This window comes from Hyperolius riggenbachi, chromosome 1, assembly GCF_040937935.1.
Source record: "Hyperolius riggenbachi isolate aHypRig1 chromosome 1, aHypRig1.pri, whole genome shotgun sequence".
Lineage (NCBI taxonomy): Eukaryota > Metazoa > Chordata > Amphibia > Anura > Hyperoliidae > Hyperolius > Hyperolius riggenbachi.
The window spans coordinates 175,688,138-175,704,344 of record NC_090646.1 but is presented as its reverse complement, the minus strand read 5'-3'; the positions used below and the strand labels follow the sequence as shown (position 1 = coordinate 175,704,344).

At 42.7% G+C, this 16,207-nt stretch overlaps 1 protein-coding gene across 1 annotated transcript in view; it reads right to left on the bottom strand.

Annotated features, from left to right (window-relative positions):
- The window catches only part of GASK1B (golgi associated kinase 1B), a 59,173-nt gene extending 44,923 nt beyond the window's left edge, over positions 1 to 14,250 (bottom strand). The window contains exon 1 of the mRNA XM_068269519.1: positions 13,206 to 14,250. Coding sequence (XP_068125620.1) covers positions 13,206 to 14,064 — 859 coding nt within the window. The 5' untranslated portion in view covers positions 14,065 to 14,250. The remainder of the gene's footprint in view (positions 1 to 13,205) is intronic.
- Positions 14,251 to 16,207: the final 1,957 nt, after the last annotated feature.

Here is a 16,207-nt window from a genome sequence, read left to right as displayed (position 1 = left end):
ATCTGTTATCCATACTACGCATACAATGCATTAACTCATAAGTTTATTTTCGAATCAGATTTGCATTAAAGCCCTTTTCCTGAAAAGAAATACATTCCTATTCCAGCATTCTTTTCCCCCCAATAAATGCTCTGAAAGAAGATTTATAAGTAAAAATTCTCGTAATTATGGTTTATGGGTAACAATGATATCAAAAGACCCCTGCTGCTCCTGGTGTGCACCTATGGCCAGACTTTCTGTTTCCACACTTCAGTGAGCTTCTTGACCAAACTGCATCCCCCACCCCTTCCTCCCCATGCATATGGAACCACTCCCCTCTATTGATTCCAATGGGGCGGTGATTGAGTGAACAAAGTAGAAACTAGGCACCCACACAGCAGCAGTATCAATTCCTACAATTTAATCCATCACTAAGCCAACATTTTGAGGTACAACACAGCTACCTCCAGGCATACTGTGAAACAGATACAATCTTTGGAAGCAGCAATGCACACCTTGACCCATCAAGGGGATAATAAGGCTCAGCAGTGGTCATGTGACCACCACTCTTCATATATAAAGAAAAGGCATTTATGAGGATTTGTAACTTATAAATCTCATCTTAAAAGACTAGTGGAAAGGAAAGGGAGTCAGAACAGTAATAACATATCAGCTGGGGAGGGGCCTTAAAGAGAACCTGTACTGAGTAAAATTATTTAAAATTAACACATGAGGTAACTTCAAATCAACATTACAATACTACCTTGCCATCAGTTCCTCTCAGAAGCTCACCATTTTCTTCTGACAATGATCCCTTCTAGTTCTTCTGACAACATTTTGTCAGAACTGAAATATATCAGTTGCTGTCAGTTATATATCAGTTGCTGTCAGTTACAGCTGAGAGGAGAACTGATGTGTCCATGTTTCCCTATGGCTCAAGCGGTCGATATTACAGTTTAACTGTGTGCTGACCAGGAAGCTGTTATGGGGTAATGGCCATTATCAAAATGGAGGACGGAGAATTCCATTAATCACAGTGGACAAACAGGAAACAGGAGAGGAGAAAGAGATTGATAAGAAGACTACGCAGCAAGTAAGTATGACTTGTGTGTGGTTATTTTTTTTTTAATTTTCAGTACAGGTTTTCTTTAAAGCTAAACTTCAAGCATGGATCTAAATAAGATGGCTAGTAGTGTCTAAATATTACCCTTTTATAACCTCAGAACCTTACAAATCTATCAGCTGATCAAACTAATCACATGCTTCTCCATGAGTTCTCCAAAGCATAGAAATCACTATTGACCAGTCAGCTCACATGTGATCCAATACGCAGTCATCTGCTAACAGTAAAAAGAACATGCTGCATATTTTGTTTTATACTGTTTATTTACAACTAGAGGACATTGGTCTATTACAAATAGACCAGAGGTTTTTGTTTTACCAAAGAACTATGATTTGAAGCTATGGAAGGCAAGTGTGCTTTGTAAATAAAGCTCTAAAAGGGTTTCTAAAGCTTCTATTAATGTATAAGCCACTCAAAAAATTGTTTGTATTATAACATGGTTTGTGTACATCTGGCATAATTCTAGAGCATGCCCTTTTGAATGGGAAAAGGGAGGAAGATAGGATTACACTTATCAGTCCAGTACATTCCTTTTCCAAGATATAAGCAAAACTTCAACTTGCTGCATACACGAATATTGTAAAACAAATGCTTTAAATTCCTTCACACACGGATGATCTGTGGAAACCTGCAGCTTTTCAAATTCTGTTGAAATGTAAAGTTCAATGAGAATAAAGTAAAAATAAATAAATGAAGAGAGTACATTAAAGTTGGCCTGTGTCCAGCTGTTTATGGAGCAAGAATGAGGCCTAAATCGTAAATAGTGCCTTCCTCTACCTCCCTCATTAAGCTGATCCCACTGTCCAACTGTCACTCAACTGGGGAGCACTAATCCTGTCACCATGATCACATGACTAGAGATGATGGATGAGCAGCTAAATGAGGGAGGAAAGGGCAGGTATGATTTATGATTATGTCCTCCATCTTAATCTATAAACAGTTGGACATGGGTTCACTTTCAGTCTGACATGGAGTTCTTCTGATTAAAGTAATTATTGGTTGTCACCAATGGTTCCTCCTCTGCACATGCTAAGCTTTGTACATAGGCTAGAAGAAACTCGGGCCAAGGTGGCCAACAACACCATCTCTGCCTAAATTTAGTGTGTGTACAGCAGCATCCAATGCTCTGCAATGCCATAGCTTGTGATTACTGATCTATTCAGTCAAGCACATTGTTCTCCCCACTAACACCACATGACATTACATTCAGCACTGCTCTGTCACCCCCCCCCTCCCCTCGCATAACAACAGAACACATTACTATCCCTTAGGCTAGTGATGCATCTGTACAGCCTCGACTTTGCAATGTCACCCGAAGGATTGGCAATTGATCCTCGCCAGGTGACAAGCCTGGTATGTGTGTAGGAAGCTTTAGAGATTTTCATGGGGAGGGTCAGAGGCCTATCTACATGAGTGCAGGTATGGAATGTGCAACTGCCTTGTACTAGGGGCGCTGCTGACACATGGTTTCAACACACAGCCCCTGGAAATATTTGACAACCTAGGTCCTGACATCACACTGTGGGATCCTTGTAGCATTGTGGGAAATAATGGCTGTTTCCAACTGCCAAGCAACCAGTATCTCCCTCTGTGCATATGTTTTTCATGTCTGTCAGTAGTAAAGATGATTACATGCAGGCTGGTTGTGGTTCAAACAATATGAACAAATTGCATGTCGAATACCAATCATTTCTTGATCTCTCACTTTGCAATGTATTGATTTTTTCCCCCTTTTCGCTAAAGTTCCTCTTTAATCTAAGTTTTTTTTTTGTATAAGCTTAGGGTTAAAGTAGCAGGAAGAGTTAGGTTATTGTTAAGTACCATTTACTGGAATAGATTAGCTATAGACAATTTAGGAGTTACGGTTAAGGTTTGTTTGTCCAAAGAAGGATGTACTCAGGATAACATCCACAAAAGAAATGTGCATGGTGAAGTGTTAGGTGATCAGAGATGGTCAATGCGATGCAAATAATTTCAGCTTGCTTGCAAAGTTCATGCAAATTGACCTTATTTACTAGAGATTACAATTCTGTTTAAAGATGCATGAAGACATTTAAGGAAGTTTAGAAGGCAAGATCATTTCGGAAGGCCAAATTACTGACAAGCCCTTGGAGGGTCAGCAAGCGGGAATGGGGGACTGGAGGACGCCATAGGAAACCTCAGTAGGATCCAGAGTATGACATTTTGCACTAGAGTTTCAGCTCCGATACTCTTTAACATTATTTTCACTGTAATATCTTACAAGTTTAATTCCCCTCACATAACCTGTATTATGGTGCCCCTATCACGTGTCCCCATTCCTCATGTCTCCCTTTTAGTCCCCACCGTAAGTTTTCCTATTAAATCACCCCTTATAGTGTCTTAATATAAATTGCCACCTATTTTATGCTGTGTTATAGTGGACCTTATGTTGTGTCCCCCTACTTTACGCCCTTTTTAGTGGCTCTATATAGTGTCCCCTGTGCTGTGGCCCCATGAAGGATCCTTTTTTACATTTTTCCTGGTGGTCTATTGGTCTATCCTCTGCCAGATATTTTTCCCAATGGTCTTGTGTCCCCACTCCCCTATATATACATATATCTGGTGGTCTAGAGGTCCTACTTCTCTTGTTAATATATTTTTCCCTGGTAGTCTACTGAGCCTCCCATGGTTCCATGCAGTTATCAGTTGTCAGGATAACGCAAAATAAATATAGTTGCCCCCCCCCCCCTTTCCATTCCACAGATGAATGTGGGGCTTCCATGTCTACTCTCCAGCTGACGTCCTCTGCTACAAAAATCATCTCAGTAAATGGTTAAACTAATTCCAGTATACAGGATGGGAGTATGAAGAAAAAACGTGTAATATTTTGACAGTCGGATAATTTAATCTTTTGAGGAAGCCATAAATGGTGTCATTCTTTTTAAAACCTTCCTGCATATTTGAGGTGTTGTTGTTCAGTAGGGGTCATAGGGGGTTATCCGTGATTCAGCTCACCAGACTTCATTATGCCTTATATGGTGCCAGGACCTTCAGAACAACAAATAAACTGAATGGACACAACTTTGTACAACTTGAACATGCTGTAATTCCAAAGCACATAGAACTGCTGTGGACTTTTGAGCTTAATTTGTTAAAGATTAAGGGAATGAAACCTGAAATGTCAGGTAAGGCTGGATACCAGCATGTTAAATCACACAGCAGCTGTTAGCACACATTATTTTGGGAGAGCAACAACACAACTCACTGCTGGCTGGACCTCTAAGACCTTTTCATAGTCGTTCAATTGTTATTTAGAAATCAGCTGTTTCATATGGAGGGGTGCCCTATTCAAAGCCAAAATTGATTTTGGTATGGAAAGTTTTAAGATATTTTTCGCCTAACTCAGGTGATAAAATTAAGGCTAACTAGCTCAGTACTGATAAGAACTGGCTTTTTAGCAGAGCAGATTGTCCATGTGCTATTATTGAAGAAGAGTTACCTACTGATGTACTTATCTAGTTTCCTTGCATGTTTTAATCCTTATTTGCTAGCAAGCTGCTCCTGTGTGGACAGATCACAGACAAATCATTCCAGCCCCCAGCCTGTGTATCACTACTCTACAAGCAACTGGAGGGGGAAGAGGCAGGGGGGAGAGAAACACTTTGTGTGAAATTCTTTATCTTAGTAGCTAAGCATTGCTTGAGACTAAAGTTTGTATTTTACAATATTAGTATTATCCTGATTGAAAACTGTGTCTGCAAAATACAAGCTCTAGTTTATTGACTAATTTAAAAGAAGAGCATCGAAATTCTAGCATTTTTGATTGAAGACTCTTTTACACTTGCAGATAATTCCTGCATTGTGTTACCCTATTTTACCACAAGAGGCCGCAAAAGCAATGAAAGTCTATGGAGACTTTCACACTTATTGCAGTCCGTTGCGACAGAAGTATCTGAGACACCGCAAGGGCAGCAGTGAATTACATCAAGCACCACGCTTAATTCATAGTGCTTGCTGTAATAGAAGTCTATGAGCATCCCAGTGACGTACTTCCTTCCCAGCAGGGAGTACATCACTAAACGGGGGGTAGCGCTATGCATATGACCGTGTCAGCGTACTCTGCCGCAGGGTCATATGATTGTTGATTTTTTGCGTTGCAGTAGGATGTGGCAGGACCATCTCATGGTAAATGGGCACCTTGAAGTGAAACAATCACCATTTTAGCACCCAGAGCATCTCAATAGCACTTTTAATATGCATGCCAACAATGTGGCTCATTAATAAAAAAAAATAAACCTTAAATTTTACCTCTTCTTTTTACATTTAAAAGTTTAACGAGTGTTTTATTAGTCTATTTGTGAGGCATGCCCAACCGCAGAAGATTCAGGAAGGGCTCATGTAATTATTTTAGTGCACACATAACAAAGAGTTTAAAGAGGTCACAGATGCCATCTTTACAACTTCCCCTGGATAATTAATGGGTAACTAGAAGGGAATGGGGGAACATGGCAGCTGGTATAGCTATTAGAGACCAGGAAACAAAAGTGGTGCTTTACCCCCGTGGGCTTTACCCCCCCTTAAGGACCAGGCACTTTTTTTCCATTCAGACCACTGCATCTTTCACGGTTTATTGCTCGCTCATACAACCTACCACCTAAATGAATTTTGGCTCCTTTTCTTGTCACTAATAAAGCTTTCTTTTGGTGCTATTTGATTGCTGCTGCGATTTTTACTTTTTATTATATTCATCAAAAAAGACATGCATTTTGGGAAAAAAAATGATTTTTTTAACTTTCTGTGCTGACATTCTTCAAATAAAGTAAAATTTCTGTATACATGCAGCGCGAAAAATGTGGACAAACATGTTTTTGATTAAAAAAAACCCATTCAGTGTATATTTATTGGTTTGGGTAAAAGTTATAGCGTTTACAAACTATGGTGCAAAAAGTGAATTTTCCCATTTTCAAGCATTTATGACTTTTCTGACCCCCTGTCATGTTTCATGAGGGGCTAGAATTCCAGGATAGTATAAATGACGCCATTTTGGAAAGAAGACATCCCAAAGTATTCACTGAGAGGCATAGTGAGTTCATAGAAGATATTATTTTTTGTCACAAGTAAGCGGAAAATGACACTTTGTGACAAAAAAAAAAAAAAGTTTCCATTTCTTCTAACTTGCGACAAAAAAAATGAAATCTGCCACGGACTCACCATGCCCCTCTCTGAATACCTTGAAGTGTCTACTTTTCAAAATGGGGTCATTTGTGGGGTGTGTTTACTGTCCTCGCATTTTGGGGGGTGCTAATTTGTAAGCACCCCTGTAAAGCCTAAAGGTGCTCATTGGACTTTGGGCCCCTTAGCGCAGTTAGGCTGCAAAAAAGTGCCACACATGTGGTATTGCCGTACTCAGTAGAAGTAGTATAATGTGTTTTGGGGTGTATTTTTACACATACCAATGCTGGGTGGGAGAAATATCTCTGTAAATGACAATTTTTTAATTTTTTTTACACACAATTGTCCATTTACAGAGATCTTTCTCCCACTCAGCATGGGTATGTGTAAAAATACATCCCAAAACACATTATACTACTTCTCCTGAGTATGGCGATACCACATGTGTGGCACTTTTTTGCACCCTAACTGCGCTAAGGGGCCCAAAGTCCAATGAGTACCTTTAGGATTTCACAGGTCATTTTGAGAAATTTTGTTTCAAGACTACTCCTCACGGTTTAGGGCCCCTAAAATGCCAGGACAGTATAGGAACCGCACAAATGACCCTATTTTAGAAAGAAGACACCCCAAGGTATTCCGTTAGTAGTACGGTGAATTCATAGAAGATTTTATTTGTTTGTCAAAAGTTAGCGGAAAATGACACTTTGTGAAAAAAAACAATAAAAATCAATTTCCGCTAACTTGTGACAAAAAATAAAATCTTCTATGAACTCACCGTACTACTAACAGAATACCTTGGGGTGTCTTCTTTCTAAAATGGAGTCATTTGTGGGGTTCCTATACTGTCCTGGCATTTTAGGGGCCCTAAACCGTGAGGAGTAGTCTTGAAACAAAATTTCTCAAAATGACCTGTTAAATCCTAAAGGTACTCATTGGACTTTGGGCCCCTTAGCGCAGTTAGGGTGCAAAAAAGTGCCACACATGTGGTATCGCCGTACTCGGGAGAAGTAGTACAATGTGTTTTGGGGTGTATTTTTACACATACCCATGCTGGGTGGGAGAAATAACTCTGTAAATGGACAATTGTGTGTAAAAAAAAATCAAAAGATTGTCATTTACAGAGGTATTTCTCCCACCCAGCATGGGTATGTGTAAAAATACACCCCAAAACACATTATACTACTTCTCCTGAGTACGGCGATACCACATTTGTGCCACTTTTTTGCAGCCTAGGTGCGCTAAGGGGCCCAACGTCCTATTCACAGGTCATTTTGAGGCATTTGTTTTCTAGACTACTCCTCACGGTTTAGGGCCCCTAAAATGCCAGGGCAGTATAGGAACCCCACAAGTGACCCCATTTTAGAAAGAAGACACCCCAAGGTATTCCGTTAGGTGTATGACGAGTTCGTAGAAGATTTTATTTTTTGTCACAAGTTAGTGAAAAATGACACTTTGTGAAAAAAAAAACAATAAAAATCAATTTCCTCTAACTTTTGACAAAAAATAAAATCTTCTATGAACTCGTCATACACCTAACAGAATACATTGGGGTGTCTTTTTCTAAAATGGGGTCACTTGTGGGGTTCCTATACCGCCCTGGCATTTTACGGGCCCAAAACAGTGAGTAGTCTGGAAACCAAATGTCTCAAAATGACTGTTCAGGGGTATAAGCATCTGCAAATTTTGATGACAGGTGGTGTATGAGGGGGCGAATTTTGTGGAACCGGTCATAAGCAGGGTGGCCTTTTAGATGACAGGTTGTATTGGGCCTGATCTGATGGATAGGAGTGCTAGGGGGGTGACAGGAGGTGATTGATGGGTGTCTCAGGGGGTGGTTAGAGGGGAAAATAGATGCAATCGATGCACTGAGGAGGTGATCGGAAGGGGGTCTGAGGGGGATCTGAGGGTTTGGCCGAGTGATCAGGAGCCCACACGGGGCAAATTAGGGCCTGATCTGATGGGTAGGTGTGCTAGGGGGTGACAGGAGGTGATTGATGGGTGTCTCAAGGTGTGATTAGAGGGGGGAATAGATGCAAGCAATGCACTGGCGAGGTGATCAGGGCTGGGGTCTGAGGGCGTTCTGAGGGTGTGGGCGGGTAATTGAGTGCCCTAGGGGCAGGTAGGGGTCTAATCTGATGGATAGCAGTGACAGGGGGTGATTGATGGGTAATTAGTGGGTGTTTGGAGGAGAGAACAGATGTAAACAATGCACTTGGGAGGTGATCTGACGTCGGATCTGCGGGCGATCTATTGGTGTGGGTGGGTGATCAGATTGCCCGCAAGGGGCAGGTTAGGGGCTGATTGATGGGTGGCAGTGACAGGGGGTGATTGATGGGTGGCAGTGCCAGGGGGTGATTGATGGGTGGCAGTGACAGGGGGTTATTGATGGGTGATTGACAGGTGATTGACAGGTGATCAGTGGGTTATTACAGGGAAGAACAGATGGAACTAATGCACTGGCGAATTGATAAAGGGGGTCTGGGGGGAAATTTAAGCGTGTAGGCGGGTGATTGGGTGCCCGCAAGGGGCAGATTAGGGTCTGATGGGTAACAGTCACAGGTTGTGATAGGGGGTGATTGATGGGTAATTAGTGGGTGTTTAGGGTAGAGAACAGATGTAAACACTGCACTTGGGAGGTGATCTGACGTCGGATCTGCGGGCGATCTATTGGTGTGGGTGGGTGATCAGATTGCCTGCAAGGGGCAGGTTAGGGGCTGATTGATGGGTGGCAGTGCCAGTGGGTGATTGATGGGTGGCAGTGCCAGGGGGTGATTGATGGGTGGCAGTGACAGGGGGTGATTGATGGGTGATTGACAGGTGATCAGTGGGTTATTACAGGGAAGAACAGATGTAACTAATGCACTGGCGAATTGATAAGGGGGGTCTGAGGGCAATCTGAGCGTGTAGGCGGGTGATTGGGTGCCCGCAAGGGGCAGATTAGGGTCTGATCTGATGGGTAACAGTGACAGGTGGTGATAGGGGGTGATTGATGGGTAATTAGTAGGTGTTTAGGGTAGAGAACAGATGTAAACACTGCACTTGGGAGGTGATCTGACGTCGGATCTGCGGGTGATCTATTGGTGTGGGTGGGTGATCAGATTGCCCGCAAGGGGCAGGTTAGGGGCTGATTGATGGGTGGCAGTGACAGGGGGTGATTGATGGGTGATTGATGGGTGATTGACAGGTGATTGACAGGTGATTGACAGGTAATCAGGGGGATAGAGGTATACAGTACACAGGGGGGGGGGGGAAGTCTGGGGAGAATCTGAGTGGTGGGGGGTGATCAGGAGTCCCCAGGGGGCAGTTTAGGGTTAAAAAAAATAGCGTTGACAGATAGTGACAGGGAGTGATTGATGGGTGATTAGGGGGGGGTGATTGGGTGTAAACAGGGGTCTGGGGGGTGGGCAGGGGGGGTCTGAGGGGTGCTGTGGGCGATCAGGGGGCAGGGGGGGAGATCAGTGTGCTTGGGTGCAGACTAGGGTGGCTGCAGCCTGCCCTGGTAGTCCCTCGCACACTGGGACCACCAGGGCAGGAGGCAGCTTGTATAATACACTTTGTAAACATTAAAAGTGTATTATACACTTTGTATGCGGTGATCGTGGGGTTAAAATCCCGCCGGCGCTTCCGTATGGCCGGCGGGATGTTGCAGCGGGTGAGCGGAGTCAGGCGCCGGCGGAGGATCGCGTCACGGATGACGCGAACGCTCCGCCCATGCCCCTACAAGAACCGCCGCCTCTGTGGGTGAGCTGGTCCTTGCGGGGTCCACTTCCCGGCCGCCTCTGTGCTTTAGGCGGTCGGGAAGTGGTTAAGCAAGGTTAATGTTTGGTGGGTCCAAAATTGGTCACTGAGACGGGAGGTGGGGGAATACCCCCAACAGGCACCTGTCTGGTGACAACTACTAAAGCTGGGATTTCCCCTCATACTGAGGAGATTTTCTATTGTGTTTTTTGGAAGGAGTGAGACTAAATGAAGAGTGAGGAGGGAAATGCAATAAAAGTCTGGGGCCCATATGCAATTACATTTTTCACCTGAGTTTTCTCCTAGGTGATATTTCCATAACTTGTAAATAAAATGTTTTTTAAATCACCAGCAAGCTAAAAAAAATACTCAAAATAATTTTGATAGCCCCTTTTCACCTACTTTTTGGTACTTTTTTAATCGCAAAAGTGCTGAAAAAATATTATAAATAGAGTATAAAAAAATTATCTCCTAGGAGAAAACACAGGAGAAAACGTGAATTGCATATGGCCCCGGAAGTGGTTGTTGCTCAATTAATGGTTCGGTACTGAGAGATAAAGCGATAGCCATGTTCATTCTGCTCAAGAATCCTTCCCTTGCTATTATGATCATCTTCTGCATGTATTAATCTCACAAGTGTACAGATTAGGTGCTCTGATTCTGCTGTTTGTTTTAAATGTCTGACAGGGAAAATGCTGAGGCTAAAAGACCAGCGAGACAGCCAATCAAACTGTACTCTTTAAAAGGAAAGAGAGATGGCTGCCTACATATTCCACTTACTACAGGTATGGTTTATGCTTGAAACATGTACAATTACACACACAATAAGGAAATTAATAAACATATATTCTACTGTAAAACTGAAAAAGTTTATGCTTTTTTTCCATTGAACTAATAAAATGTATAGAATTCCAACTTGTTTTGGCAAGAAATCTTAAAGGACAAATGAAGAGAGAGGGATATGGAGGCTACCATATTTATTTCTTCTCACTTCAGTTGTCATTTATTGTATCATTTTATTGTATGGTGTGGCCACCTTTAGGCTTAGGCTAAAATAATGTATAATTATATTCAAATGCAAAATATCTGCTGTTAGTGAGGAGAGAAGGACTTCCACCGTGAATTACTGCTACAGCAATCCAATCACCATTGAAGATGTAACATATTTAAAAACTAGAAAGATTACAGGAAAATCGTACTAATAGACCATACTAATACAGCGGATGATGTAACACACTGCACCACCAAATGAGATATCTCCAGGAAATCTGACTGAAAATCGTTGGAACCACTGCAATTAACTAGATTTATACAAGGCCAGGTTTATACTTTTTGTGCCCCAGGCCAAGTATGTTTTGACTCCCTATTTATGTGCAGCTGCACCCCCAACCCCCCCCCCCCCCCCCCGATGTGCAGCCCCCTCTTCCAAGAGTATCATCCATGTACTTAAAGAGACTCTGAAGTCTTCTAAAAATGAGGTTTTTACTTTAAAAACCTCTTTAGCATAATTGCCCCTCCTAACACACTGCATTCCCGCATCTGAAAACTCCATAAATCACCCCTAACTCCCCCTCCAAAATCCTTGACTTTCTTGGTCGTGGAATTTGCTGCCCTAAGGAGGCATAGTTTTGGGCTGCAGCTCTGCCTCCATGAGCGTCAATCAGCGCTGATTGCCGCCTTTCCCCCACCCATCTCAGTGAAGGAAGACTGAGAGGGGCGGGGAGAGGCGGCGATCCGCGCTGATGGACATGTGTAGAGGCAGAGCTGCAGCCAAAAGCTCTGCCTCTATGTGGAAGGAGCCCCGCGATGTGCCCCAGGGAGTTTGGGGTGATTTATGAAGTTTTCAGCTGCAGGGATGCAGTGTTTTAGGAGGAGGAATTATGTGAAAGAGGTTTTTAAAGTATAAACCTCATTTTTAGGAGACTTCAGAGTCTCTTTAAGTCCCTCTCTTTTATGAACAGCTCCCTTGGGTATCTGTTTCCCTTTTTCATGAGTTGCTTCCCATGTTCAGCCTCCTCTTTCCTATGTAGCATCCCTTATTTCATGTTCAGGTGCCCCCTTGGGCTGCAACCGCCCAAGGTCCGGGTCTTAGTGGCCTTTCCAGAAACCCGGCCCTTGCTTTATACAATGTCCACTGCAACCATTAGCTTTAGCTTATTCACCTTGTTGTCCCATTACTTGCCATTTATCTCCAGGGGTTGCGTAGGTCAGTAAATCACTTACACACTCAACCCATGTATGGCTACCTTTACCTTTTAATACTTCCTATAGTAAATTGACTTATCCACAAAGCAAATATTCTGAAAAAAATATATACGGTATACCGTTTTTTGAACGTAAAAAAAAAATATGAATTGCATACCATGCACAGTTCCCTCTGAAAATGCATTGTCTATGCCTGTAAGTTAAATAAGTTACACCACATGTGGAATACTATACAGGATAAGTAGAGCCCAATATAGCAGCAATAAAAACTGTTGTAAGGATTACACTAGTAACTGATTCGCATGACAGCACAACATATCTGCAATGTGTGATGCTTAATAACTATAGTAACAATGATGCACATCCTGATACTATCCAACAGACTTAGAAATGCTGATGGGAGAGGAGGAATTCCATTAACCAGAGTATGTGCAATCCTGCTTTAATGAGCAGAGCCTGCTGGGGCCTGTAGTGCCAAGATACGGTAGGTGGCTGATTATCCCTTGACTAGGGCATACACGGAATACAAAATAAATCCAAACTTATGATGATCACCATATTCACAATGGTTAGTTGTAACCAAAGCGTTAACTGATGAAATAAGCAGTAAAACCACCATCATGTTACATTAGAAATACTTTCATAAAAAATGAATTTATAAGATAAATTACATTGAATAGGTTTTAAAATAGAAGGCCAAACATTTAAGAGTTGCTGCTGGCAAAAAAAAAAAATCCCAATCTTTGTCAGTTCAGGAGACTGGGATAAGGCTCGTTTCACACTTGCGATAAAAAACGGTCCGTTCGCGGAACAGAACGTATACTGTACAAATGGAACGGATTGTGGACGGATCCAATGTTAACCTATGGAACCATTCACATGGTTAGCTGCAGGAATACATGTTCTGTTAGATACTTATGACACATTTGTCCAGTAGAATATGAGAAGTAGGAAGCACTAGTGGCTTTTGTACTTAAAAATAAAATAAAAAAAATCATAGGAACAACAACAAAATAGAATCTCTCACCTTGCACAAACTTAAAGTTCCTGCTTACAGTTGGCAGAGACCGGTTAAGTCCCAGTATTCGATCCAAGTGGAAAGCAAAAACTTCACTCATGTCCAGGGGTCTTTTAACAAGTCCGCACGTTCCTTGGCAGGCTGATGAAACAGGCTTTTTCTTGGACGGACTTTCAAACAGTATGAGTTGTGCATGGCTTGAAGGCACCTGTTTAATCTCATGTATCTTATGATCTGCTAGGAACCTCATTGTCCTTATGTCAGCTGTGCTAAACCAAGGCGGTGCACTGTCACTGTAAATTCTAATGTTGCTTTGATGCTTCATCTCCCCCCTTGCATCGCCTAAAATAGTCAACGATGGCTCCCTGAATTTATGGGTGGAAAGTCCTCTTTTCTGACTACCTGCCCCAAGGTTGTTTTCCATTTTGCCAATACCTTGAAGGATGCTGTGCCCCAGCTCATTCTGTGCAAGTGAAACAGATTTCCTTCTCTTCTTTGGTCTCACTGTTCCCCTGATATTGGATGGCTTGCTCCTCTTGGACCTCAAAGTGATGTACACAACATTAGGCTGCAGTGTAGGAGAATTGTTGAGAGCGCCCCCATCTGGCTGGGAATTGTCAACATAAAATGTGTTCTGTTCCACAAAGTTCCTAGATTGCTGAGTGACAGTCACTTTCTGAGTGGGCTTCTGTGGCAAAAAGTGAACCACCTGACTTACTACAAAAATTCCATACAGAAGACAGGCAGTGCAAAGAAGTATTAGGTTCCTCTTGGTCTTGGGGCGTCTTCCACCCCAAGTTCTACAGATCCAAGCACAAAGTAATCGTACCAATGAGCTCCTGAATGTCCCTGCCCGAGCTGAGGTCATCTCTCCAGACACTCTACATAGTGACAGCTGCTGTGAGGCTGTGATCTCCTGTTGTGCTTTCGCATGCTTCTGAAAAAGAAAATAAATAGTTTGTTTAAGAAGTGGAAGGAGCCTGTGCTGTGCCTGAGAATAGGAATGTGCTGCTGGGTCTCGCAATGACTCTGACACTCCACCGCAGAGAGCCTTTTATCAGCTACCACTAGGGAAGTGATTTCTTTCACTGAATGAATGGAGACAACTGTGTAAACACAGTGAGGCGGAGATCTCCAGTCCAAATGTCAGGGGCTGCCTGAATTGTTCATGTGAGAAAGGAAAAAAAAATGCAGCATATTTCTGTCATACCAGGAAATGTCTCTTTGCCTGGACAGAGATTGCTCCAGTACAGATTCATTCCCTCATGTTGTAAAGCATTTTAATATAAAATGGCAAGGTAAACTCTGCCCTGAGCAATGACAGCTTGATTTGTGTGAGCTGCTATTATATAATACCTCAGGAATTCCAGGGAGAATTAAAAAGATGGTCTTTCAGTAAAATGTAAGTGGAAATAAGCTTATGAAGCACCAACGCCCTTATTATGTGGCATACATACAAGGAGTCTTTTCACCACCTTAAATTTAAAGAGAACCCGAGGTGTGTTTAAAGAATGTTATCTGCATACAGAGGCTGGATCTGCCTATACAGCCCAGCCTCTGTTGCTATCCCAAACCCCACTAAGGTCCCCCTGCACTCTGCAATCCCTCACATAAATCACAGCATTGCTGTGAGGCTGTGTTTACATCTGTAGTGTCAGTCTCAGCTGCTCCCCCGCCTCCTGCATAGCTCCGGTCCCTGCCCACTTCCCTTCCCTCCAATCAGCAGGGAGGGAAGGGATGCAGGCGGGTACCGGAGTTCTGCAGGAGGCAGGGAGAGCAGCAGACTGACACTATAGAGATAAACACAGCCAGCTCTGACAAGCTGTTTGTCAGCAGCGTGGCTGTGATTTATGAGGGATTGCAGAGTGCAGGCGGACCTTAAGGGGGTTTGGGATAGCAACAGAGGCTGGGCTGTATAGGCAGATCCAGCCTCTGTATGGAGATAATATTCTTCAAACCCACCTTGGGTTCTCTTTAAATACTGGTTTGTTACTTTCTTCTGCCCTGGTTAGTGTACTGTTACTATTACTTCCCAAATAACCGTAAGTGATGCACATTTCACACCTTCGGCATGGAAATGAAGGCAACACTATGTTCACATACAAATTAAACATTAAAATTAAAGACAACGTGACACCCCAGACTGGCAGTTTAAGGACGTGGCCATCTTTATTGATTAAAAACGTTGAGGTCCATAAAACTGGATAAGAAATAACTTTATTCAAAATCAAACATCAAATAACTCAACATATGATCCACCATTACAGTTCAGATCACTTAAAACTAATACCAACTCCAAATGGACCCCAACATGAAAACGTGTCCACACCTTCGGGCGCGACTTTGATCAATAAAGATTTTTGACCACGACGATCTTCTTGCAGGGAGTGTTGGGTGGGGAGCTCACCCAGACCGCTCAGGAACAAAGGCAGCTAACCTGCCAAACGGACCTGTTTATATTCACCTTAGTTCACAGCCATTGGCTGTTGCAACATTGTTTGGCCCTAGTAACACCTGGCAGATTTTTACTCACCACAGTGCCGACCAATCAGAACCTATAACCTGTTCCCACCTTTATGCAGTACCTCATTGACCAATCCGGACACGGGCTACCTCACAGAGGGAAACTTAAACATAACCCTTCAGGTTGCCACAATTCCATGTAGGGCCTGTCATTATGTATTTTGGCCCTGCTCATGGAAATGAAGGCAACACTATGTTCACATACAAATTAAACATTCAAATTAAAGACAACTTGACACCCCAGACTGGCAGTTTAAGGCCGTGGCCATCTTTATTGATTAAAAACGTTAAGGGTTATAAAACTGGATAAGAGATAACTTTATTCAAAATCAAACATCAAATAACTCAACATATGATCCACCATTACAGTTCAGATCACTTAAAACTAATACCAACTCCAAAAGGACCCCACCCGCCAGGCTAGCCTGGCACCCCACCAACGGCCTTTTCGATGCAGTACTGGAGGTCGCAATTAAAACTATCCAAAC